General features: G+C 41.8%; 1 protein-coding gene across 1 annotated transcript; it reads left to right on the top strand.

Annotated features, from left to right (window-relative positions):
- The first annotated feature begins 605 nt into the window (after positions 1-605).
- Positions 606-24,047, top strand: trim71 (tripartite motif containing 71, E3 ubiquitin protein ligase). Its single transcript, XM_072679621.1, has 4 exons — positions 606-1,991; positions 14,299-14,466; positions 17,223-17,357; positions 18,107-24,047. Exons 1-4 carry the CDS (start codon positions 1,308-1,310, stop codon positions 19,556-19,558), a joined length of 2,439 nt encoding a protein of 812 aa, XP_072535722.1. The 5' UTR covers positions 606-1,307; the 3' UTR covers positions 19,559-24,047.
- The last annotated feature ends 119 nt before the right edge of the window (positions 24,048-24,166 follow it).

Genomic DNA, 24,166 nt, shown 5'->3' with positions numbered 1-24,166 from the left:
AATCTCCGTCAGAACATAAACACTGAATCATTGAATCCGACGTTCATTGTAACCAATATAGACATTGATTGTAACGGCTAGTTAGAAGGAATCGGTTCTGTAAACTGAATCGAACTTCCCCACGCAACAATCAGTTCGAAGGAGTCGGTTGAGTGAACTGACTCGATTTTTGCACCGCTAAAGAGTGGGCCTCTGCCCCGCCCTCCCCTTCCCCCTCCTCGCCGTGTTAGCCTTGCCCCCGTGTTGCTCAAGCGGAAATGTGCTTCAGTCTCCCAGTACGGAGGCATTTTTGCTTGGTTATGCTAGGCGATTCGCATTACACGGACAGAACAGCGAACGTAAGCCACGGAGGCTCATATGGCGTCGACAGCGTGCGACCTTGAGAGGAAGGCTGGAAGGGACCCAGCTCATTTGGACGGTCGGTAGGGCGGGCGACGTTGGAACGGGGCTGCGGTAACTTGGCGACCGTTTACCGAGCAGCGGGCAAGGGAGAGGTCTGGAAAACAAGCGGAGCTGAGGGAGGGGGGGGCGGTCACGGCGGACTCGCCGGTCCACTCGTTTAACTGCCTGGGGTGACTGGAAGAGCTGGCTAGGCTCAGGGGGGGGATTCGGGGCCTGCCGTGTTCCCTGAAAGCGGGGCTGTAATGCAGTAAGAGGAGCTGCTAGCTGCGAGCTACATGGACTGTAGTTTGGTGAATTATTTAGCTAATCGCTTTGAGCACCGCACCTCGCACACCGACACCGCCTGCTTTTGTAAACATGCGCGGAGGTTAGGCGAGGATTTAAATAGTCCGTTTGATGGGAAACGAAGCGCTGTGGATTTGGGACGAGCCCAGAAAGGTGCGAGCGTGTGGAGCGTGTGGCCCGTGTGGAGTCATGCGGCGGTGGGGGAGGATCGGAGCGGGGAGCTCACAGCAGCCCACTACGCTAATGGGCCACGGGCACTGAAAACAACCAGCACGCTTCGCGCTTCGCACTGATCGGTGACTAACTTCAATGCACAAGAGGCTCATGAGAGGCAGCTAAGTTAATTCATCAAGTTTATGCCAGTTACACGTTTAATTGGAACAAGATCAGCTTAAGTTAGTCTTACACTTCTCCTAATCCACACACTTGTGATTTGGTTTCCACAAGCTAACAGCTAAAAGAGCTGGTCGGCTGCTACTCTGCCACTGTTTGGGCTCTCCTAATGAACTTTATCATTCATCCTCAAGTCTAGTAATAAGGGCCATCTCCACGCGCATCCCTGCTCCCCTCAATGTCTTAAATGCATCACTGATCTGCAGTAACACTGTCCAGCTGCCCCAATGGCGTCGTTTCCAGACTCGGACCTGCAGACGTGTCCTCTGTGTAAGGAGCTGTGCGGCTCCTCCGCTCCGATCTCCTCCAGTTCATCTACCTCTTCATCCTCCTCCCAAACGTCCAACTCCTCTACCTCATCCACCAGACGACTCCACGTCCTGCCCTGCCTGCACGCCTTCTGCAGGCAGTGCCTGGAGAGCCTGAGGAGCAACGGCGACCCCCTGAAGCTCCGATGCCCGACCTGTGACCAAAAGGTGTCGATGTCCGAATCGGGCGTGGACGCCCTGCCCTCGTCCACGTTCCTCTTCAGCGACCTGCTGGACGTCGTAGTGTCCTCCGAGGAGCAGGGCAAAGGGAGCAACTGCCGTGGCGGCCTCAACCCCCACGGCGGGCTCCTGCGCGCGCAACACCTCGGGGACCCCCAGTGCAGCTCCTGCGACGAAGGCAACCCCGCTACCTCGCACTGCCTGGACTGCCAGGAATACCTCTGTGACAACTGCGTGCGGGCCCACCAGCGGGTCCGCCTGACCAAAGACCACCTCATCGAGAGACTGATGGAGAGTCTGCACCTGGCAGGCCGCACCAATAGCTCCAACGCCCAGCTCAGCCTGTCCCAGTCGTTCCACAGCTTCTCCCTGCTCCCAGTTTTCCAGGACCGAGTGGACTACTGTCAACAGCACGACAACGCGGTGAGTGGTGCACTTGGCTGTTTAAAGGGAAGGTCCACCAGTGTGTCCTAAATTCTGCAGGCTTGGGTAGTTCATTGCACCTCCAGAGTGGTTTGATGTGAATGGTTCAGTGTAGAGAATCGTGTGGACTTGGATTTCTTTACTGAGAGTCAACCAAAAGCTGCTTTTTCAGTAGTATAGGTAATGAAGAGAGGTGTATAGGAATGGGAGAGGAGAGCATGACTGTATTTTAGCCTATTTTGGTTTTGTAATACACAATACCCTGTATTACTAAGCATAGCCTGGTCAGTGAAGATGCATAAATACCCCTGTTTAATTGAGTGGTGTGCAGCAAATTTAGGTAAAATCAGTGCACATATTGTTTGTAGGATAGTATTTGGATAGCTATTTTTAAAATATGCCTCTACTGGTGCATTTCTGTTTCTCAAAATACTGCAAGAAATATCTTGTATCATTAAAATATCTTTATATATCGTATGATATTTTCACCATATCTCCAAACCCCTAAATATAGTTTTCTTTGGACACTGTTTAGTTCTGAGAGTGCACCTTTGTGCAGGGCGTTATGAGCTAAAACAGTGTCCTGGCACCAGGCTACATAATTGTGAACGTTTTCAATTAAAGTGAGAGAGCTTTTAGAGATGTTTCTACAGCTAGGCATTTCATCCCAAACCACTCTGAAGTGACTTGGTTTAAATCCGTAACTATTCATTTCTGCAGAGATTACGAAAACATTGTAAGGTTCTCCATTAATAAGCTGGAGCTCCACATCTATCTATCCAACTATATCTCCCCCCTCTCTCTCTCTCTCTCATTTATATATATATATATGAATCAGAAATACATACACACACATTACACATACATGCACACAGATACACACATGGTGCAGCCTATTTATTATAGCCTATTTATTATCTCTCATCAAAGCTGCATTCCTGGAAATATGGTTTCAGGGACTGTAGCAGCTGTGTATGATTTGGGTGCGTCAGTAATCTACTTAAAGTCATATGGATCCAGATTTTGAAATCGTATTTCTTCCAGTATTTCTAAAAACATTTGATTAATAAAGACAGAACAGTACATTCTTTTGCTTAGACACTGGGAGCCAGTTTCCCCAGACGCAGATTAATCCTGAGCCTAGACTGAATGGACTTAGACAAAACACCACTGACTTTGCAGTTTTGTACAAGACCAAGCTTAATCCCCCTTTTGACAAACCTGTGGCCAAGTATAAATAATGGCCTAAATAAGAGCACCATTATTGCAAAAATGAACAAAAAAAGAAGTATCTACAAAGTTGTTACTTTAATTTAAACTTGATATAAGTCATATTTAATATAAAAATGATAATCTTGTTGCCAGTAATTTTCTAAATAATAATAATTTAGTTTTTGCCAGTAAAAACATCAGGCAGGTCTTATGTTTTTTTTTTTTCTGGTATTCGGTGGTCAGTACCTAGCAAAAGTGATCCAAGAAAGGACAACCAGTGAACTAACCTAATGCTCATTGATGGCACGGAGGCCCCACCTCACAACTTACAAGACTTAAAGGATCTGCTGCTAACATCTTGGTGCTGCATTCATTGACTTTCCTTCTGTAACTGCTTGTGGTGTTGGTAGTGATCGTGTAATGCAGCGCATCATTTTACCTGCAAAGGCTCTGAATGATGATGGCTGTGTCATACCATGCTGTGACTTCTGAATAGGGCATGTTCTGCCTGTGGTGTTCAGTATGTCTGAGCTACACTGCCAGCCAGTGCTTACCATGCTGCTCTGCCACTGTAGTGGGTAGAAGTGGCCTAAGGCTTACAGGCATATTGCAAACTGAAAGACTGCTTGGTGTCTGTGGATTCCAATATCAAACACATCCTTCCTCTGACTGGTTCAGACTTCTTTAAATCCAAAGTTAAACAATGTCATACTTATTCTGTCCTGTTCTCAGCAGCATCAGCCGCCCAGATTAGAAGAAATCCAAGTCCTGTCTTGCAGAACATCGCTGGCATGTCAAAACTTGATAACTCCTACAAAAATAACCCAGCTGCCATTTCAGTAAATGTTACTTGACTATTAGAAATGGTCTAAATTGGTCCACCTGATTCATCCAATCACTTAATTATTTATGTCTCAGGAAAAGGTAGCCTCAACATTATGGGGAACGTTAACTTTAGGCGACTATGGATAGAACTACAGATATATTGGTCAGCATCCAGGCTTTTAAAGGAGTATTTTGTTGTTGAGTTGTTCTTTATATTTCTTCAATCTTTCATGATGAGTGGACCAATAGAAATACTCCAGAATTACTTGGTAATTAAACCTTTTTACTTTGACTTCCATTGAAAATTTTCTTCCCCCTGCTCCTGTAAAGTTACCATTTTGGAGATGTGAGGTTTTGATCCAACCAAGACGGTTTACATATACTTTACATTTTCTGTGTTCTAGGCTGACTTACATTTTAGTAATGCTACAAAGGATGTAGCGAATGTAGCGTTCAAGTCTGCTGTCACTTGTCCAACTCCCGTTGATGTAGTGTGGCGTGTCTTCCCAGCTGGAGATTGAACTCTAGACTACTAGTACTAGTCATGAAGATATATTTAGTGACAAACATGTGGTTAGAAAGTGGACTAATGATGTGATCTACCCCTGCGGTTACAGTAACGGTAATGAGTTCTAGGTATATGTGTGATGTATGAGTGGAGGGAGGGAAAACAGGAAGCTTACTGTTGGAATGCTGTGACCTCAGCTTTCAGTATCTGTGCGATTTTCATTCACATCTCTGTACACTCCGTCTCTCCCGGTCTCCTTCTCTCTTCATGTATTACTTGCAGATGAAGTACACCTTTTTCTTCACACATTGGTGCAGCAAAGCAAAGTATGACTGTAAGAATGCTGATGAACTGCTGTTCCACACTCTGAGCCACTTTGCACTCCGCAAGACCGTTTTCTTGAATCATAATAATGCTTTAGGGGTAAAACGTCGTACGTGTTTAGTTTTTCAAAGGGTGTCATAAAGAATGGAATGTGGTTCTGTTTGGTGGGTTTGCACAGCTTTAGTACCCTAGTCTGGTCAGAGTGTGAAGACCTGGCCATTCACTGCCTTTTGCATTCTCGCTTTGCAAGAGCCGCGTGCATGTGTGTGTGTGTGACAGAGAGGAGGAGAATTTGCAGGTGAAAGGTCGGATTGTGTGTGTGAGCACAGTATCAGATGCCAAAGTCCTTCCAACGTTTTTGTCTTTTTCTCCCAAAGTCACTGGCCTAAACGGTAACATCAGCCCCTATGGCTTAAGCTTCCATGTAGATCTATGCTGGTTGCAGGTCAAGTAGAGGTGAGCAATTTGTTCTGAATACTAGATCACGATATGCTATGATATTTTCACATCATAACAGATAATCCAATACTTATTCAAAATGAGCTGTTCTTTATTCAATTACTAACAAAAGGCACTACAGTGGGTCATAATGTCAGTTACTTTGCCTGTTACTGATTTTATATATAGTCACTAATATGTATTAGGGATGATATTAGGATTGGATATTGGTCCCAATATTAACAAAATTAGCTTGATCGTGTATCGGATTATTAGGCCAATCCATGGAACTGATCCTTTCACTTTAATTTGTTGGTGTGAGACTAAATGTGCACTAAATGTGCAAATAAATACATGACAAATGGAAATTTAGTACATTTATAGCTGTGCTAATTTGTTATAATATATAAAGTAATGTTTAAGTCACTCCTGATGCCTTAAGTCTTTCCCACATGGCGAAGTATACGGTTTATTATTTCAGCAACGGTATCGGACTGGTATCGACCGATATGCAAAGTTTATGTAAAAAAAAAAGCTGAATTGGTGCATCCCTAATATTTATCTTGTTTTTATTGTAATAATGAGAAGAGAGGTGTGAAAGACATACTTGCGTATGTATGCGTAGTTCAAAGAAATTGGCTGCTGTGAGAAGAGAGAGAGAGAAAGAGAGGCAACATGGGAAATAACTGAATGATTACTGTCTACTATCCCCTTAGGCTATGGGTTAAGGGTCATCCCTGATATACTGGCTGCTGTGTGGTATTAGCTGGGTCAGTGAGAAACTATAAAGACCCTGTTTTTGTTGTTTCATGTGATTTTAAAACGAGCAGAAATGTCACTGTGGTCAGTTTATCTAATGCTTTTTTTTTTTAAGGCCTGCAGTAGAGCAACCCATTTGTTTATGGTATTAATTGTATTGACTAGGTTGATTTTATTTTTTTTCTACTCCTTACATTTTAAAAATAGCCTTGTTACTCCTATTTCATTCCGGCTTGTCATCGTTCAAAAAAAGAAACTATCCAAATAAATTGTGCGATCTGGAAAGTGCGACATACTAGACATATGTAGCCTAGTATGAAGATGTCCGTGGCAGAGGGTCACAAGAACTTGAGTGAAATGTCTCAACTAAGCCCCACATTTACATTTCAATAAAGGTAAATGATAACATGCCTCTGAAGTTTGACTTTTTGCACCATTACAATACTTAAAGGCAACTATTAATATATTTGATATTACTAAAATGCATTTATTCGCAGTGAGCATACATGCAGCTGAAACAGGCAGCCTAGTTAATCCCAACATTTTTTTAACGTTAACGTTTTAATAGAACATTTATAGTCCTTACGGCTTTTAGTGTGTTTGGGTGAGGTGGGGTAGTGCACTATAGGCCCCTATGGCACAGTCTAAGCTTTTTTGCCTTTGTTTTACTTGCATTACTTTTATGCTTTAAGTAGTTTTGAAACCAGTTCCTTTATGCTTTTACTTGAGTAAAAAGCTTAAGTGGATACTTTAACATCTATAGTCTTTTTAGAGCCTAGTATCTACACTTCTACTGGAGTAATGAATGTGAATACCTTTGACAGCTTTGATTATCATATTTACAATACAATACAAGTACCCAAAAGAGAAGGCATGTACATGAAGGTGATGCACAGTGATGTATAGATATTGTACCGCCATTTTGCAAATGCTTCTTGTACAGTTTGGTTACTTCTTGAGGAGATTCAGTTTGCACTACCAGTTTAGGGACCAAATATGAACCTAATAAATGTAAAAAATGAACGTTTAATACCCGAGAGGGCATCCATCTCCATCCCATATCTTTTCAAACCACATCTTAAACCAATAACTCCTCACCAGATTTAAAGATACAAGCTGTATTTACCTATTATTGCATAAATTGTTAAAGGCAATGCATTTACTGAATTGAGTGAATGTACTCTATGCCTAGCCTTCATTACTCTGGTAAATCATTGATCACTGGTGCTGTCATTCCAAAACATAAGTAGTCCAAGCACTCTTCAGCTTGATCTTGTGGTTGTTCTAAGAGCTCTTCATGGCAAATCTCTGGTTTCTAGCGGGGGTCTTCGTAAAAGCAGCTCCGAAAAGCCTTTGAGCATGCATTTTATGACCCTGTTTCAATGACTCCATTTCCCTGCGCTTCTCTTTGTTTTTAACCATTTTCATGTGCACTACTCTTGGACCTTTGATATTGAATCTGGCAGACCATACTTAAAACAAACCCAACTCTGAAGAAACCAAGACAAAAGCCATCTGGTGTGGAGAGTTGATCTGAGGCTGAGAGCTTTTTTCTGAGAGGGTTTTCTCTGGAGTTGTGCTTTAGGGGAATGTGGAATGATCAGCACATTGAGGAGTTCATTCTCCATAGATTGATGACTGTAGACAGTCACAGGACTAGAAGCAAACAGCTCCTTGTGTATATCAAGACACTGTTGCACATTTTATAGCTCTAAAGTTACCAGTTTTCTTTGCCTGAAAAAAAAAGTATTTGGCACTTTGGATCCTGATATTTCAGTTGCTTATTACATTTAGAGTTCTGAACAATTTAGTTAGGCTAGCAGGCTCCAGTATTCATTTTTTAAGATGTTTGAATGGTGGTTTTAATTAGGTGAGTGTTAAACGCAATTTGACTTGGTGAGTTGTGAAATTCCATCTCATCCACTTTCACTTTGAGTTTGACGTCATTTTCTTAGTAATTGTTCTCCATGTAGCCGTAACGCAGTACTTGGAGTGGAACATGCTGCATGTCTGAATGTTTAAATGCTGTTATATGAAGAAAGGCAGACGTACCCAGCTGAGAGAGGGTGGGCATTTAGAACGCCTTGCAGAGGAACAGTGGAAACTTTCAGTGATTCCATCAGTCAAAACGGTCATTGGTAAGTTTCACCAGACCCTTATATTGAGTCTAGACTAACATTGCTTGGCTTCAGGAGTTTACTCAGTGAGGTTTATTATTTTAATTATTAATATTATTAATAATAATTTGTAGTAATAATCTATGGCCTTATGATGTGTAACAAATGACAATTGTGTGTAGTTTTGAAGCTAAAGCTCTGTGTTTGACTGCTGTTGTTTTTCAGGTCCAACAACCTTTTTGTTTTTTTGTTTTTTGTCTTTCTTTTTTGATTTGTTTTAGAAAAACGGCCGTGGTTGTAATTTAGAATTTGAGATATAAATTGGGATACTTGCCTTTTGTTTAGGCGAAATATTGTATGACTAAGAATTTCTATTAAACCAAAATGTATAAAGCATTACATCTTTTCTGTTTTTCTCTCCCTTTTTCTTCTTTTGGTAGTGGAAGCTTTGATTGACCTATGGTTGATTGATTAATTGATTGCTTGTTGGCCTGACATTTGACAAGGATGCAAGAGCGCTGTTACTTTGTCTCTACTTTCACCAGCATGTCACAGTATTAAATCCACATCTACCCCTCAGATATACTGTAGTATTATCTAACCATTATATATAGTGAAAATTGTACCATCTACATAAGTGCTATGTTTTGTTGTCCATATGCTCATATGCCTTTATTAGCACCAGCTCTTTCTGCAGGAGCAGATTGTGCGTGTACATTGCGTGTGTGCGTGCATGCATGCATGTCTTTAACAGTTTAACAGATGGATTTTTTTTCCTCCTCTCCTCCCTTCACACGTGCATATATTTGCACGCACCAGGATACACGGAAGGTCTTTTATGTTTGTTGTTCCTTGTCCATCAAAGCGACTCCTGTGTGGGGCAGAGCTGCAAGTATTACTTCAGCATGTGTCTCTGATCATCCTGAGGTGAAAGTCTAAGTGTGTCCTGGCATACATGCTTTTCTACCCTCTGTAGGGCCAGAACTCGCAGAGTGTGGTTGCTGTTATAAAAGCCAGGCTGAATCTCAACGTCTTTCAAGCAGTTGTACAAGTGTTCTCACTGTTGTGGTCCACATAGATATGTGATGGGACATGCAAACACTGGCTTTGTGAGGCTGCACACAGTCTCTCTCTCCGTCACACACAGAGGAAAAGAGGCCCAGTGGATTTAGTTTGGCCTGTCTTAAACAGCCAATGAGGTCACTGAAGTGGAAGCCACCTCCCACAACTGTCATAGGGTTACAGAGGGTGTGTATGTGCGAGAGGGTGAGATTCCAGTTCAGAAATCTCTCACAGCTGTTTTATGTTGGTCATGTTGGTCACGTGGTTGTCTTTAATATGGCACATCTTTTTAAAAAGCAACAAAAACTTAATTTCACAACATTTCAGCTACAGCTTAGCATTAGTAAGTATGAGAAAATCAAATCAAAGACCGGTATGAACTGTTTAGACCCACGTGTGAGTGTCCGTACACTCCTGCATTGTGAATTTGCTACATTCAAGTCAGTAAGGGATTATGAGTCTTAACTTGTGTTTCTTTGGGATCCTGCCTGGTTCAGTGCACATGTGTTTGTGTGTGAACAGGGTGGGGTGGAGTCTTTGTCTTCTAGAGAAGTGTGCTAGAAATGTGCTAGAGCAGGAGACAGATATTTGGCTATCTGGCATACGGCGGTGACCACATCAGACAGTTAAACGGATTTTGTTGTAGTGAAGGCCAAGCTTGGTGTTTTTCAAACACGTACAGAGGAGTTTAGTATACCTCCTTGCGGTAGACTAGTATCTGATTTCCCTTAGGCGAGCGTACAACTCTGAACCAGTAAGGCTCAAATCCAATTTGAGCAGGGAAGAATTTGACATGAACTTCTTTGGTTTCAAATTAGATTTCTCCACACTAAACTCATTTGACCGGTCAGATCATGTTTGCTATGTGGGGCATGCTGCTTCTTGACCTCAGAATGCATGACCAAAAATGTCACTGGTGCACGTTCACGTAATGTAATTAAGGCAACAGTATGTAGCATTTTTAGCTTAAAATAAGCGTTTCAAAATAATATTGACGCTCCAGGTCGTTTGGTTTGTGTACAGACCTGTACATTTTCAGAACTGGTCTGTATTTCTCAGCTTATCCAGAATTGCATGTGTGAAGTGTGTCCTATAGGTGTGGCTTAAAGCACATATTCCACTTCCCAACTGTAGAGGGAGCCCAGAACCATGTCTCTAAATGTTACTGTAAGTGCTTATTAGCCTGTTATTTCATCTGCATTTTATCTGCAGACCAGGTCAGCTTGTTTAAATGTCTTGTTTGTGCTGTAGCCAAACTAATACAGCATAGTCGTTCCGTTATTGAGGTAAAGTTGTTAAGTAGCATCAATAACAGAGCTTGTAAAGTTCCACATTAACCCTCCATGCAATGGTGTTTTTGTGCAGGCCATTGCAACTACAGTCTGACCACCTAATCTGCTTTGGTCAGTTGTAACTTGAAATTGGAGTGAACTCTGATTGAAGAAACAAATCTGACTTGCCTACAGTGTAAACAAAGCCTATGACTCCTAATGCTGCATTCTCCTCGCTCTTTCCATGACAGCTGAAGAACTCCAGTCCTTTTACTTGTAGATAAGAGTCTTGCTGTACTTGGCTTTTTTTTTATTGAAACACAAATATTATGTACACATCATATTCACATGATACACAAATAGATGGCCAGTTCTTACAGGCTTGTGGAGTCTATTTCAGGAAGCACGGCAGTTTGTAATGATGGTTGGCAGTGATGTGAATAACTGGCTGTCAATATCTACTAAAAGCTAAATTTAGCCCCAAGCTTCTCTTAGTGTCTGCATACCTCTTTAACGTCCAGGATAGAGAAACTTCTATAGAGTCCTTCTAGAGCTGCTATGGCTTTTAAGCAAGAACTGCAGCTGCCAGAGGCACAACAAGAGGGAGAGACTCGTACAGCTGAAATGTCTGTTTTTAGGCTGAACAATCAGAAGCTATTTGACCAAAATATCAGCCTGTTTCAAACTGATGTGATGTACACTGTATGTCCATATGTTTGTGGACACCCCTTCTAATGAATGCACTCAATCACTTGCGGCCAATGCTGACGCATATGTTTAAATGCGCGTACACACACACACACACACACACACAAACACACACACACACACTGTCTAGTCCCTAAAGGAAAGTATTGCCAATAGAATAAGACAGGAGCAAACAAACATAAACCTATTGCCACCATGCCTAATTCCAGGGCAAGTTGGGCTGAAGAGTTGGGGGATACCGGGGGATGCGGTAGGTTTTAATCATTCAATTTATTTAAAATTTTATTTATTTATTGTAAATACCTCGATTTCGGAAGAAACTTCCAGTGGAAGTTCTAGGAATCTGCGGTATAATACTTGCAATAGGCATCGACCTTTGGTACCAGCTTTAGCGGATATTGGCATAAATCAGCATCATCACAATTCCTATTTCAGTGCATTCCTACTTTTTTGTAAAAATATTTAGCATTTTATTGAGATGCAGCCTCATCCTTTAATGCTTTTCCATCATGTGTTTCTTTGGTGTTTGTTCTGGGTCTTTGTGATGGTCACCGCAGGTTTGTGCAAATAGATGGTAACTTGGCATTTGTTAGTCAGCTCTCTGGTAGAACATCTTGAGAACCCCCACCTTCTCTGTCCTTCCAGAAGACCTTTTCCCAGGATGCACTTCCACATGAACTCTGTACACACTACCACAGTGGGGCCATCTGGTCCACAGAGAAAGGGCCAGTTTTTACGACCAGGTAACTCGAGTGGAATCACAACTCTAACTTTACTGGCAGCTGCTCCCGCTCTGTGGTCGGCCCAGATATAATTAGCGTTTGATCGGTCCTTTGGTAAAGCTGTTTAATTCTGACAAGGCGGCATGAAGTACATGAACGTGGGTCGAGGTGGGTGTGTTTGCGTGTGAACATTGTGTGTGGGTGGGTTGGGGGTTTGAGATGGGGGGGGTGTGGTGTTTTCCCCCTCCTCTTTTTCCTTTATTCTTCTTAGGAATCATTTTATATAGAAACACATTGTCCGTTGGTTTTCTGGTAAGTTCAGAAACTGGAAAGGCATTTTTTGAATAAAAACTGGTGGCCCTAAAAACCGTTACCTAATCTTTTGATTGATGGACGTTCCTTAAACAACAATGCCGAAAATCTTGACCGGATGAATGACCGAACAATAGGCCTTCATCAATCCATCACCAAGTCGTCAGAACATAGGAAACTGAGAGCAAGTGTGACTTTGTTTGGTGCTTAAAAGAACTGGTGAAGGCTGGACCCCCCTCTTAGCTTCACATCAGTGTCACTCACTGAACTGATAAGCTATTGTGCTCATTCAGTCCAGGACCACTTTCTCAAACCCTGACATCTGCGGACACAGATGTAGAAGACTTCTTGATTTTTGTTATTTCAGACCATGTTGAAAGAGGCTGTGTGGTTTCTTCTATTAAAACATGTTTCTACCGATCAGTCACTGACTATAGAACAAATAATGAGATAGGATGCCTTTTTTGTGTGGTGATGCAGTATTTACATTGATTGGGTGGAATTTGATTCATTAATTGTAATTCGTTATGTTTTAACTGACCTTAAATAATCAGTTTTTGCTGTTTATGTCCAACTCCAATTGACTGTACATCTAGGCAACTTCCTTAATGAAACCTGTCATTTATTGTTATGTATGGTTTTAGACTAGTATGAAGGAATGGATTTGTTCTTACTCTGCTTGAGTTGGTGTCTGCAAAATCGGCAGTATTTGATGCACACCGTGTACATTATGCACAGAAAAACCAACAATAAACAGATGAATAGCACAGAGAGTAGAGCAGTGTAGTAATTTAGGAGATCCATATCATGTTCTCGGTAGTGAAGCCCTGGAAACATTAGTTATCAGCACCTTTTATTGAGTGTTTCTCTTTGAAGTAACATATCTGGGATAACACTTGGGCAGGGCCGACCCAGGGGGCAGATTTGGCTTAGTAAGACTTTGTCAGGCATTCCAAGCATCATTTGCTCTCGCAAGTAACATGAGCTTTGGTCAGCACAGATGCAGTACTCATGGAGTTCCTTGTTTTGTGGAACGGCACTTATTATCTATATTATGCCACTGGGGCCAAATTAAATGTTGACCTGATGAGCGAAGGGGGTTGGAAATCTGATTAGATACCAAACAACTTGTCACCTTTCATTGAAAGTTCTGAGTGATAAATATGGTATTCATGTGAATTGTGTAGCTTTTGAGGTAGAGAGTCTGCTGCCAGCAGAGAGTTCGGAGTAAGAAATCCTCCTTTGCCCCCATTACACAGTCCAGCAGCAGATCATGTCACTCTTCACCAAACATAGTATCCAATATAGTATTAACATTTATATAAAGCAATATTAAAGTGTGGAACGAGAGACTCATTCAAAGAAGGTTGCTTCTTTTTTTTCTTCTCTTCCTGATGGGCAAGAAAAAATTGTCAAGACAGCAAGCTAATCAGTATGTAGAATACCAGCTAAAACTGGTGTTTTTTTTTATAGACTACCAGCAATTATTAGCTGATTGTCCAAATTGTTCAAGTTACATTGCTTGTGGCGATCACTGGGATTCAAGCACTACCTGTGATTGAGTCAGTAGAACACAAGTGATGGGCATTGATTTTTTTTTTTTTTTTTTTTTTTTTTTTTTTTTTTTTTTGACTGACCTCATTATTAATAGATATAGTCTCAAAGGAGATTTCTGGACATGGCTTGAGTTTACATAGTAGTTAAACCCAAATAATTCCACAACAGCCCTGTGTTTTAATCTGTGTACAACAAAATGCACCAGAATGTTCATGTTAAGATCATCAACATCAAGAATTCTCCTATTGCCAGTGTGACCAGACCCTGTCTGAACTTGCCGCCTTTTTTCTGCTCATGAGCTTTCATGTCTGAATACTTACTAAAGGTATAGAAAAAGAATATGCTTTATATTGGATGATTACATGGATTAGCTCATTAATTAATCAACTTCAGGATCTTAATTTTAGATTTTTAACTGAGCATTTGCATATTTGGAAAGTTTAAATTAATATTAGAAATTTTAATATACTCATTTTGTCCTTGTCTTCTCAGGTGCTGCGCTTTTTTTGCGAGAGTTGCTCCATGCCCATCTGTAGGGAATGCAGTGTGGGGAGACATGTGGGCCACAGTGTGTCTTACCTGCAGGACGCGCTGCACGACTCCAGAGCTCTCACCATCCAGCTGCTTGCTGACGCACAGCAGGGCAGACAGGCAGTGCAGGTCAGTCCCAGCTGTTTTCTTTTTCTTTAATTGTACATATTGTTATTCTGTCAGGCTTTTTGTGGTCGTGATCATACAGATCACACTACTTTGGCCTGATTGTTGCTATTGGTTGTCATAACTGTAAAATAGACCAGCATTTCAGTTTGTGTAAAAATCACACGTGTTTATTGGTTCTGAAAAGGCTGAATGTCTTTCAAAAGAAGACCCTTTTCTATCAGGACCCCCCCCCCCTCCCCATGCCCTGAATGGAGCAGCCCTTAGCACGCTGCCAGCTTGCATTCACAGTCCTGATGGCCTGAACAGGACGGATCATTAGTCCAACACAGAGGAAATGTTTCTATCACTCACGCTTCTGCATGAAAGAAAGACAGCAGGGAGTTGGGGGTGGGGGTGCATCTCCAAAGAGAGCTGTTCACGTGTTTATTGGTGACGCTGAGCGGAGCTGGTCTGCAAGAAGACCCAGCAGAGAATTTGAAAGTGAAAGGCTAAACAGATTGGTCCATTTTGAGGGAGGCCACTATTGAAGAGGCATTCCAAAGGGCGTTGCTGCCCCACCCTCTCTTTAATGTGGCTACTGCATTTGCATGTCCCTCCCCACCCCCCACACCACTCTCTTTTTGCTACATTGAGCTTGCTTTGCACAGGAGTAGCAATTGCCCTAGATTGTTTAGGATATCCATTGCCTCTCTAGTGCGCTGCTCTTTGGCTCGCCGAGATGTACTCGTGTACTCGTTTGACTGTTTCACTGGCTAATTTTTGGGCTTGCAATTTTTAGCTCTGAAAAAGGTCAGCTGGAGACTGCTCATGCTACATGTTGCTCATGCTGATTTTTAATTCAAGGCTCCCTCTCAAAGTCTCCTCAGTTTCAGCCCTGACGCCCTGGAGCAGAGTGCCTGGCTGCAGCTGTATGCGGTCGATTGGCTCGTTGTACTTTGTCCTAATCCTATTACTACGTGGTGTTAAATAGGAAGCCTCTAAACATTTATGGGCTTGAAAGCTCCTGCAGGGGTTTAACAATGGCGGTGGTAAACAGTGCTGAAAGTGCTCTGACTGTGACAGGCCCGTGCCGCAAAAGACCCCTGACCACTCCAGCTGCATCAGTGCTACCTAATCCTATTTACCGGATTTTACCGGTTCAGTTCAGCTGTGGCTTATCCCACCTGACTTGTTCCAATCAGGTGTTGCTGGAACAGAGTTTACCAACAGAGAACATGGTAAACATACGCATGGGAGGACTTAATGGTTCTGCTCGTTCCATTCTCTGATATGCCTGTCGTGATATGACTTTTTTTTTTTTTTAAACAGTATTTACCTGTAGATGTGTAGACTGATTGTCAGTACACACATGATCTCTAAATGAGTAGTACATACAGACCTGATGTGGGAACTTCCATCACATCCATCTCAGTTCATCATCTTAGTCATCATAGCATTGCTTGTGGTGGGGAAAAATACTCCAGCATTTGCCTGTCTGCCAAAGTCGAACAACTTTTTTCTGTGCATATTTAGAGATAACCATTAGAATTACATATGCAAAAATGAGCCAAGTTAATGTAGCATTATTGGTGTGGTGTGCTTGCCTTGCCAGGTAATCGAACCCTAGTCTACCACCGGGAGGGCAGAGTGGGTATCCACTCTGCCAATGTTGACCACTTTTTATTATTTTTCAAAAATTTAGCTTAAATCTTTATAATCATTTTAGAACCATGAATATTAGATGAAAATTAACTTTGTTAAAATCACACAAAACATCTTTATGTAAATCTACCCTGAATGAAGTATACAATTGGGAATATTTATGATGACTTGGTTTAAGACACTATTAGTATACGCTACGCTGTAAAAGGTAGTTTGTACGTTCAACCTAAAAATGCCTCTATGTTGTACCAAACAGTTGAACTGTGTTTATTCAACTTGAATAAATACTGTAAATGAACCATTATTTAATTCAAATTGTTTGAGTTGAATATATTCAGCTCAGTTGCTTGTTGCCCAAAGTATTTTTTAGGTTGAAAGGATGAACCACATTTCTTACAATGTTTTTTTCTTGTCAGCTGTCAAATGCCCAGAGGACACAGTCAGCTTTGGGGGTGTGTGTGGAAATAATCCCACTGAAAACTGAAAAAAGAGCATTAAATGCAGGTGGTGGAAGTGTGATTGGGGTCACAGAGGCATACAGAGAGGGAGAGCTGTGTCCAGTCCCCTCTGCCAGAGTATTGTATGATTTAGACAGAGGCCAAGGGTCATGACACTGCAATTCGACCTTTTTCTTTTTTTTCTTTTTTTCTTTTTTCCTCTGTATAACGTCACAAAGGAAGCCATCATGCTTTCTTGCATCCTTTCAGGTTCTGTGTGTGCGTGCGAGTGGGCGTGTGTTGTTGGAAGATCTTAATTTTGTATATGTCTACATTTTTTAGTAATATGTTCACTAGCTCACGTCTTTTACTATCAATTAAGTTCCTATTCATGTTCTCGGCATGGTTTTCCATATTGGAATGAATGTCCTGACTGTTGGAAGTCCTTCTTTGTTGATATTTATTCATAAAGTTAACAAATGTTAAAATAATGTCAAATGTCAAATGTCAAATAATTTCAAATGTGCCAAGAATGGCTATTGCATGGGTGTTGATATCCCTCAAAGAATAATTAAAGTTTGTGTTACTTTTTGCTCTTGGGTAGAATTTATTGTACAGTATGCTGTGATAACCCCCCCCCCCTTCCATTAACGACAAGTGTCTGAATGTTATTTACAGCTGAGCATTGAAAAAGCCCAAGCCATTGCTGAGCAGGTGGAGCTGAAGGCCAAGGTAGTGCAGTCAGAGGTGAAGACCACCACACTACGCCATAAGAAAGCCCTGGAGGAGCGTGAGTGCGAGCTGCTGTGGAAGGTAAACAGGCGCTGTGCTTTACTGCTCTGTGGAGAGGCCCGGTCACATAACCATTAGCATTGACAACAGGGACTTTATTCACTTAACTGAAATATTTCCTTACCACTAAGGCTACTCTGATGGCTGGGCAGAAACATGCACTGCTCAGACACAAGCAATTCTTTGTGATGTTGAGGGTCAAACAGCTATGTATAAAGTTACAGCACATTCTTTGTTTTTGAAGAGGAGGCTTTGCAAACCTAGCTTTTCTCTTAACATGGTGGTATCGGGGGTCATTAAAACAAACCACTGTGTAAATACTATATTGAACAGAGTTTCAGGAATAGTTGTGTTGCTTGATCACCAGGGAGATCTCACCAGTCTTTATTCGTGTAATACTCTTTACACCTAGATGTCAGAATTTATAAATGACTGAATTAGTTATTATTCACAACACACTTTTTCAATGGAAAAAAAGTATGTATGTAATTTAAAGGTAGAAAAGCTATATTCTGTAAACCAGTGGTTTTAAACCCTGGTCCTGGAGTACCCCAGCTGTGTTTTTCCTGTACCGTTGATCTAACTAATCAGCTTAACAAGCCCTTCCTAAATTGAAGAAAAACACAGGACAGGATGTACCATGAACCATGACCTCATTTTTTTTTTAAATCTTACAAACAGGTGACCCAAAAAAACTTTACAGAGCTTTGTTTCTTGGGCATCTCTGTCAATTCCATGCTCAATCTAGTGTTTTTATTTCCTCTGTGCAGTTGGAGAAGATACGTCAAGTGAAGGCCAAGTCACTGTACCTCCAGGTCGAGAAGCTCCACCAGAACCTCACCAAGCTGGACAGCACAATCGCCACAGTGACAAAGGTGCTGGAGGAGGGTCGCAGCATAGACATCCTGCTAGCCCGTGAGCACATGCTGAACCAGCTGCAGGAGCTCAAGGCGCTACGCTGCATTCTGCAGCCACAGGAGGACGATCGAATTATGTTCACACCTCCAGATCAGGCGCTTCTGATTGCAATCAAGTCCATGGGCCTCATCAGCAGTGGAGCTTTTGCATCCGCCACCAAAGCTCACGGGGAAGGCCTTAAGAGGGCTCTGCAAGGGAAACATGCCTCATTTACAGTGGTGGGCTACGACCACGACGGAGAGCCACGGTTGTCTGGTGGTGACGGTGTGTCCGTGGTCCTGATGAGTCCGGATGGAAACCTGTCGAGTGCCGATGTGTCTGACCACCAAGATGGCACCTACACGATCAGCTACCTCCCCAAGAGTGAAGGCGAGCATCTGCTCTCTGTACTGATCTGTAACCAGCACATTGAAGGAAGCCCCTTCAAAGTCATGGTGAAATCTGGCCGCAGCTATGGAGGCATTGGTCTGCCTGTTGCATCTTTTGGTGGAGAGGGTGACTGCGATGGCCAGTTGTGTCGACCTTGGGGCATCTGTGTTGATAAGGAAGGCTATGTGATCGTGGCTGACCGAAGCAACAATCGAATACAGATCTTCAAGCCATGTGGCACCTTTCACCACAAATTTGGCACTTTGGGCTCACGGCCTGGCCAGTTTGACCGACCCGCTGGGGTTGCCTGCGACAGCCAGAGGAGAATCATTGTGGCTGATAAGGACAATCACCGTATCCAGATCTTCACCTTCGATGGCCAGTTCCTCCTCAAGTTTGGTGAAAAGGGAACCAAAAACGGGCAGTTCAACTACCCCTGGGATGTGGCTGTTAATGCGGAGGGAAAGATTCTGGTCTCAGACACGCGCAACCACAGAGTGCAGCTGTTTGGGCCTGATGGAGTGTTCCTCAACAAGTACGGTTTCGAAGGCGCCCTCTGGAAGCATTTCGACTCGCCTCGAGGAGTTGCCTTCAACCAAGAAGGCCACCTTGTTGTCACTGACTTCAACAATCATCGCCTGCTTGTCATCAGGCCTGACTGCCAGTCGGCTCGCTTTCTTGGCTCAGAGGGAACGGGTAACGGGCAGTTCTTGCGTCCACAAGGTGTAGCCGTAGACCAGGAGGATCGCATTATCGTGGCTGACTCACGCAACCATCGAATTCAGGTGTTTGAACCCAACGGCAACTTCTTATGCAAGTTCGGGACTCAGGGTAGCGGCTTTGGGCAGATGGATCGCCCATCGGGTATAGCCGTTACCCCTGACGGAATGATTGTTGCCGTTGACTTTGGAAACAACCGAATCCTCATGTTCTGAGCTACTTTCTGCGAGGTTTGGAATGTATTGTAGCTGAGGAGGTTTAAAAAAAGAAAAAAAGAAGATTTAGGTACACACTCATCAGGAGCAAACATGGCTGAAATTTGGAAACGTGGCAGTACAGAGCCTTTTACACATCTATATCTATTTATCATGATTGTAGTATAATTTGCGCTGCTGGCGAACGTGTCTCTGTCGTACACAAGCCATTTGTCCGAGTAGGAGTAGAGCAAAAAGACTGTAGTTGCTGGTAGTTTAGGCTGTTTTGCTCTTGATCTGTGTCTTGAAATCTTTCTTATTTGTTTGATTTTGTTCTCAGGGAATTTCTAGCATTCTTGAAATAATTTTCTGTCTCTGCATTATACCTACCTCATCTAGCCTATGTATGAATGTACTCTTTTGTGTGTGCAGAGTCTGTGAAGTTTTATAAAGAAGTCTACCTCAGTGCTTTTTTATTTGTAGAGTACAGAGAACATAACATAAGAAATGAAGCAATGTTTGGTTGAGATTTGCACAGCTCGCACAACTTTCTCCTGATTGTTACTGTGCACAGAACACAGGTTGGACCCCTGAATGTTTGAGTACAGTGAACCAAAAGACTAGGGCTGCATGTTTTGGCAGAAACATTTGGATAATGTTTTGATAAATCTACTGTTTTCTTTTCTTGCTTTTGTTTAGTTTGTGTTTCGTGTTATATTTTAAATTGGTCTTCATTTGCATCATACCTCATGTTTAACCTCTTACCTCACAACTTAATGTACCGTAGTGTACAGATGCCTCATTTTGCATACCTCACTTTCTGTTGATTTCCATTTAAAACAAATTATGCAAGTCTATGGAAACAACAACCACCACCATCTACCAAAATGTATGATGGCCTACAGTATAAATAATAGGCTCTTGCTAAACTACTTGGTAGACTAGTCTGTATCGAATGGAGCCCAGAGTATTGAGTATTGCAAGAAAACTGATTACCAGAGAATTCTATGAAGATTTGAAGAATTGTATTTGTGTGTTTGTTTCAGTTGGGTTTTTTTTTTGGTCCTCTGATGAATCATCCCTTGTTTTTGTTTATTTCTTTGTCCTGACTTGTATGTTCTTCATCGAATGCAACATTACGATGAAGTGAAGATTATCAGAAAGATTGTTTGGCACATGGCTGATTTGCTGTCGCTGGCAAACTTGGATGTAATCCAAATCTTGTAGGACTACATAGTTTATTTTGATGAAAGTCCTTTCCGAATGTATTTATTGGCCAAATCCTGGAAAAAAAAAAGAGCTATGACTTAGATCTCCTGGGAGACCATTCGCTCTGTCGATGGAACACAGTTTGAAAACATCTCGAATCATTTGAGCGTGGTCTAAAATTAGAGACTTTTTGCTTTATTCGTGGGGAACCACTTTAATGAACGATGTTGCCTGCTTCTCTCAACTGTCTATGAAAAAGAAAGCATTTGAAAGCAACAAAAAAGACAAGCACTGACCTCCATCAGAATAGTATGCAGCAGTTTTCTTTTTTTTCCCCCGGCTGGTTTTAGTCGGTGTAGGGGTTAGGCATGTAAAGTCCATTTGCAAGCAAAACTTTCCAGTAGAGTGTGGTGAAGTTTCACTGAGAGGCAGTTAGAAATATATACTCAATAACTGCTTGTTCCTGACCACATGCCCTTGCCAGGGCCTAAATCCCAAAGTCTGCCTGTCAGGTGTTGCTTTTGGTCGGCTCCTTTCTCTGCTGGACGGGCATTTCCTGTCTGTTAAGCTGCTTGTGCTGTGGCGGAGGTGAGATTTATGAGGGCTTTTTCTTGCCGATGGTGTGTCACTAGGTTTCTGCTTGTAGGTCTGGTGCATAACTTAAGAGTCTGTCTTTCCAACAGAGAAGGCCAGAAAGACAAGCACATTTGCAAGACTAGTTGTATCTGGCTCTAATTTAGCATTAAGCAAGTGAGGCTCTTTGTTTTATGCATCCCATCTTACCTTTCAAAACAGAAGAATGTTCAGATTCTTGGCAGCTTTTTCCATGTCTAATGTCACGGTGTTATACAGACAGTATTTCTAGACAGACTGCTGCTTTTTGCACCCGTTCGCTCCCGAGTCTTTCACATGCATCGGAATTCTGTCTTGCCAAACAGTGACCATTGGAAATGGGCATGTGCCAAAACGGGAATGGACATGGACATTGGTTCTGAAGCTGGCCTTTAGATTGGAACCCCTTTGTTTTCTATTGAATCCGTACTACAGCTTTACCTCCATGTTGCCGTACCTTAATATGTACATCACTGGACTCAAATCAAAGTCTAGCATCAACTTTGCTGTTAATCAGGAAAATTCCGAGAACAGAAAATGACCTGTTGAGAGAGGAAAGCAGCTATGAGCTAAATGAACGTAGATTTTGCTGCTTAGAAATCTACACCTAGATTCAGTGTTAATGTCCATCGTTTAATGGGTTTGAGCGCTGTCCCCAGAGATCCAAAGAAATCTCTTTAAGAGGAAAAAATAGAATTATTTTTGCATGCTTTAAAAGCCCTTGTAGACAAGTGTGTAGAAAAGAGGTGATGGAGGGGAAACGATGACACTTATCTAGATATATACCAAAAATGTTCCTATGTTGGGTTGTGATGGATGGCTTTGACTACAAGATTGTATTATTCTTTGATAGATAGCTTTACAGAGCAAGGTACTTGTTTGTGGGAGACTCTAGGAGAAAGGTTTTCATTCATATGCCTTAACACTGCTGCAGTATACGTCAACTCTGTTTAGTTCCCCCCCTATATTGGAATTGAATCGGAGCCCAGAGAACTTGGAAACTGCCAAAGAGCTTTCTCTGCTGCCCCCCCCTTTCCTCAAGATGGGTACACAATCTATGGATCACAAGTTATGGAACATTTGGATAAATCATAGGACTTCTCAGTCTTGTTTACTCCAGCGATCCATTATGGAAACTTAGTGTTGGAGTGTCCCATTACGTTTGATATAAGAGTTTTACTGGTTGATTGTGCTTGAGAAATATATAGAACTGAGGAGCCTTCATGTGACTCCCCCTCCCCCCACCACACGTCCACGGAGCAGTAACTCTGAACCAGAATTTCTCATCAGTACGCACTGTGAGTGTGGTGGCTGTTAGGAAATGCATTTAAGGGTATTTGAGGGCTATTTCACCTTTGCAGAACATTGGTGCCAGTACAATACAACATATAGGTACAAATGTCTACATAAAGGCATTGTTATTAATCAGATTCAAACAGTGCCCTTCAGAATGTCTAATCGCCACATTATTAGAATTATTATTATGATTATTATTATTATTATCGTCATCTCTTGATTGGACCTTTGGTCGGCGTCTGTACGGGTTTTCCACCAGTTATGGTGTATTCCAGCTTTTAACTTGTTTCCTAATCTGGAAAAAAGCAGAAGGAAAATGTAAACAGTTCAGAAGTGCATGGTCTTTTTATGATTGTATTATCTACAAAGAAAAAAAACACAAAAAAACTCAGGTAGCTTTCTAGAGATTTGATTCAAATTCAAGATTTGTTTCTTACAATTGGGATAGTAAATCCTTTGTTAGTACTTCATAAAAGTTAGTATCTATTTTGTGTGTGCATTTATTGTATTGATCTATAAAAAAGAAGAAAAAAAAACTTTGCTGTTGAATTTCAAGAGGATCCTTTACAACCAAATTTACAATTTGTGTTAACTTTCAAACAGGGAGGTGAGCAAAATCTGATTCCAAAAAGCAACTCGTTCAGAAATTCAATTCAGAAAGCACTAAAACAACTGCGCGGAGCTATTTTTGATACCCAATGAAAAACTCATTGGTTACTGCATGAATGGGAGATGTATTCAATATACTGAAAATTTAAAAATAACCAAAGAAGCAAACTGGCTGCCTAAAGAAATGATTTTGCCTTGGGATGCATCAGAAATGCCTTGTGTTGGTTTTTCTGATCGCAGCGATCCATCTTTTGTATATTTAGGAATCCAAATGATAATGCAGTATATTGAATCCCAATTTTTTTGAGTCATTACAGCTTTTTGTTGGATCACCCTCTGATTATGGGCTTTGCTGTGAGACAGGCTAAGCTAGGAGATGTAGATAGATGGTTGCCTAAGTTCAGACCTGGAATCAGTTTTGCCTTTTAAAATGGGAATGGTTAAAGGTAGCGTCAAAGTAGTAAATGCAGATTCCTGGTCTGGTGTCTTGGGTGGATGTAGTAATGTTTGGTGCCCTCCAAGAGGTCCAAAGTTGGGTTCTCTCATTCCTTACTCTCCCTCTCATGCTCTCTAAGCAGCACTCACCATCCCTGAACCCTTCAATCACAACAAAATACTCATGGATTTCTATCTGGTTCAGACTGAGGAGACTGTATGAAATATTTGGTGGTCTACAGTCTTGTGCTCTTGTCTTTGTGGACTTTAAACATTTTTCCTATGCAGTTTTTTTTATTTTATTTTATGTTTGGTTGTTTATACTTAAATAAACGTATATCTCTTGGGATCCTGAATTTGTGGTTGGTGTCTTTTGTTGCTTGTATTTGTGTTTATTTTCCATTGTGTGTATTTACTGGCCTATTGCCGTTATTTCCCTAGACTTTCAAAGCTTTACAAAAGCCAACA

This window comes from Salminus brasiliensis, chromosome 5, assembly GCF_030463535.1.
Source record: "Salminus brasiliensis chromosome 5, fSalBra1.hap2, whole genome shotgun sequence".
Classification (NCBI taxonomy): domain Eukaryota; kingdom Metazoa; phylum Chordata; class Actinopteri; order Characiformes; family Bryconidae; genus Salminus; species Salminus brasiliensis.
This window is presented reverse-complemented; position numbering and strand designations above follow the sequence as displayed.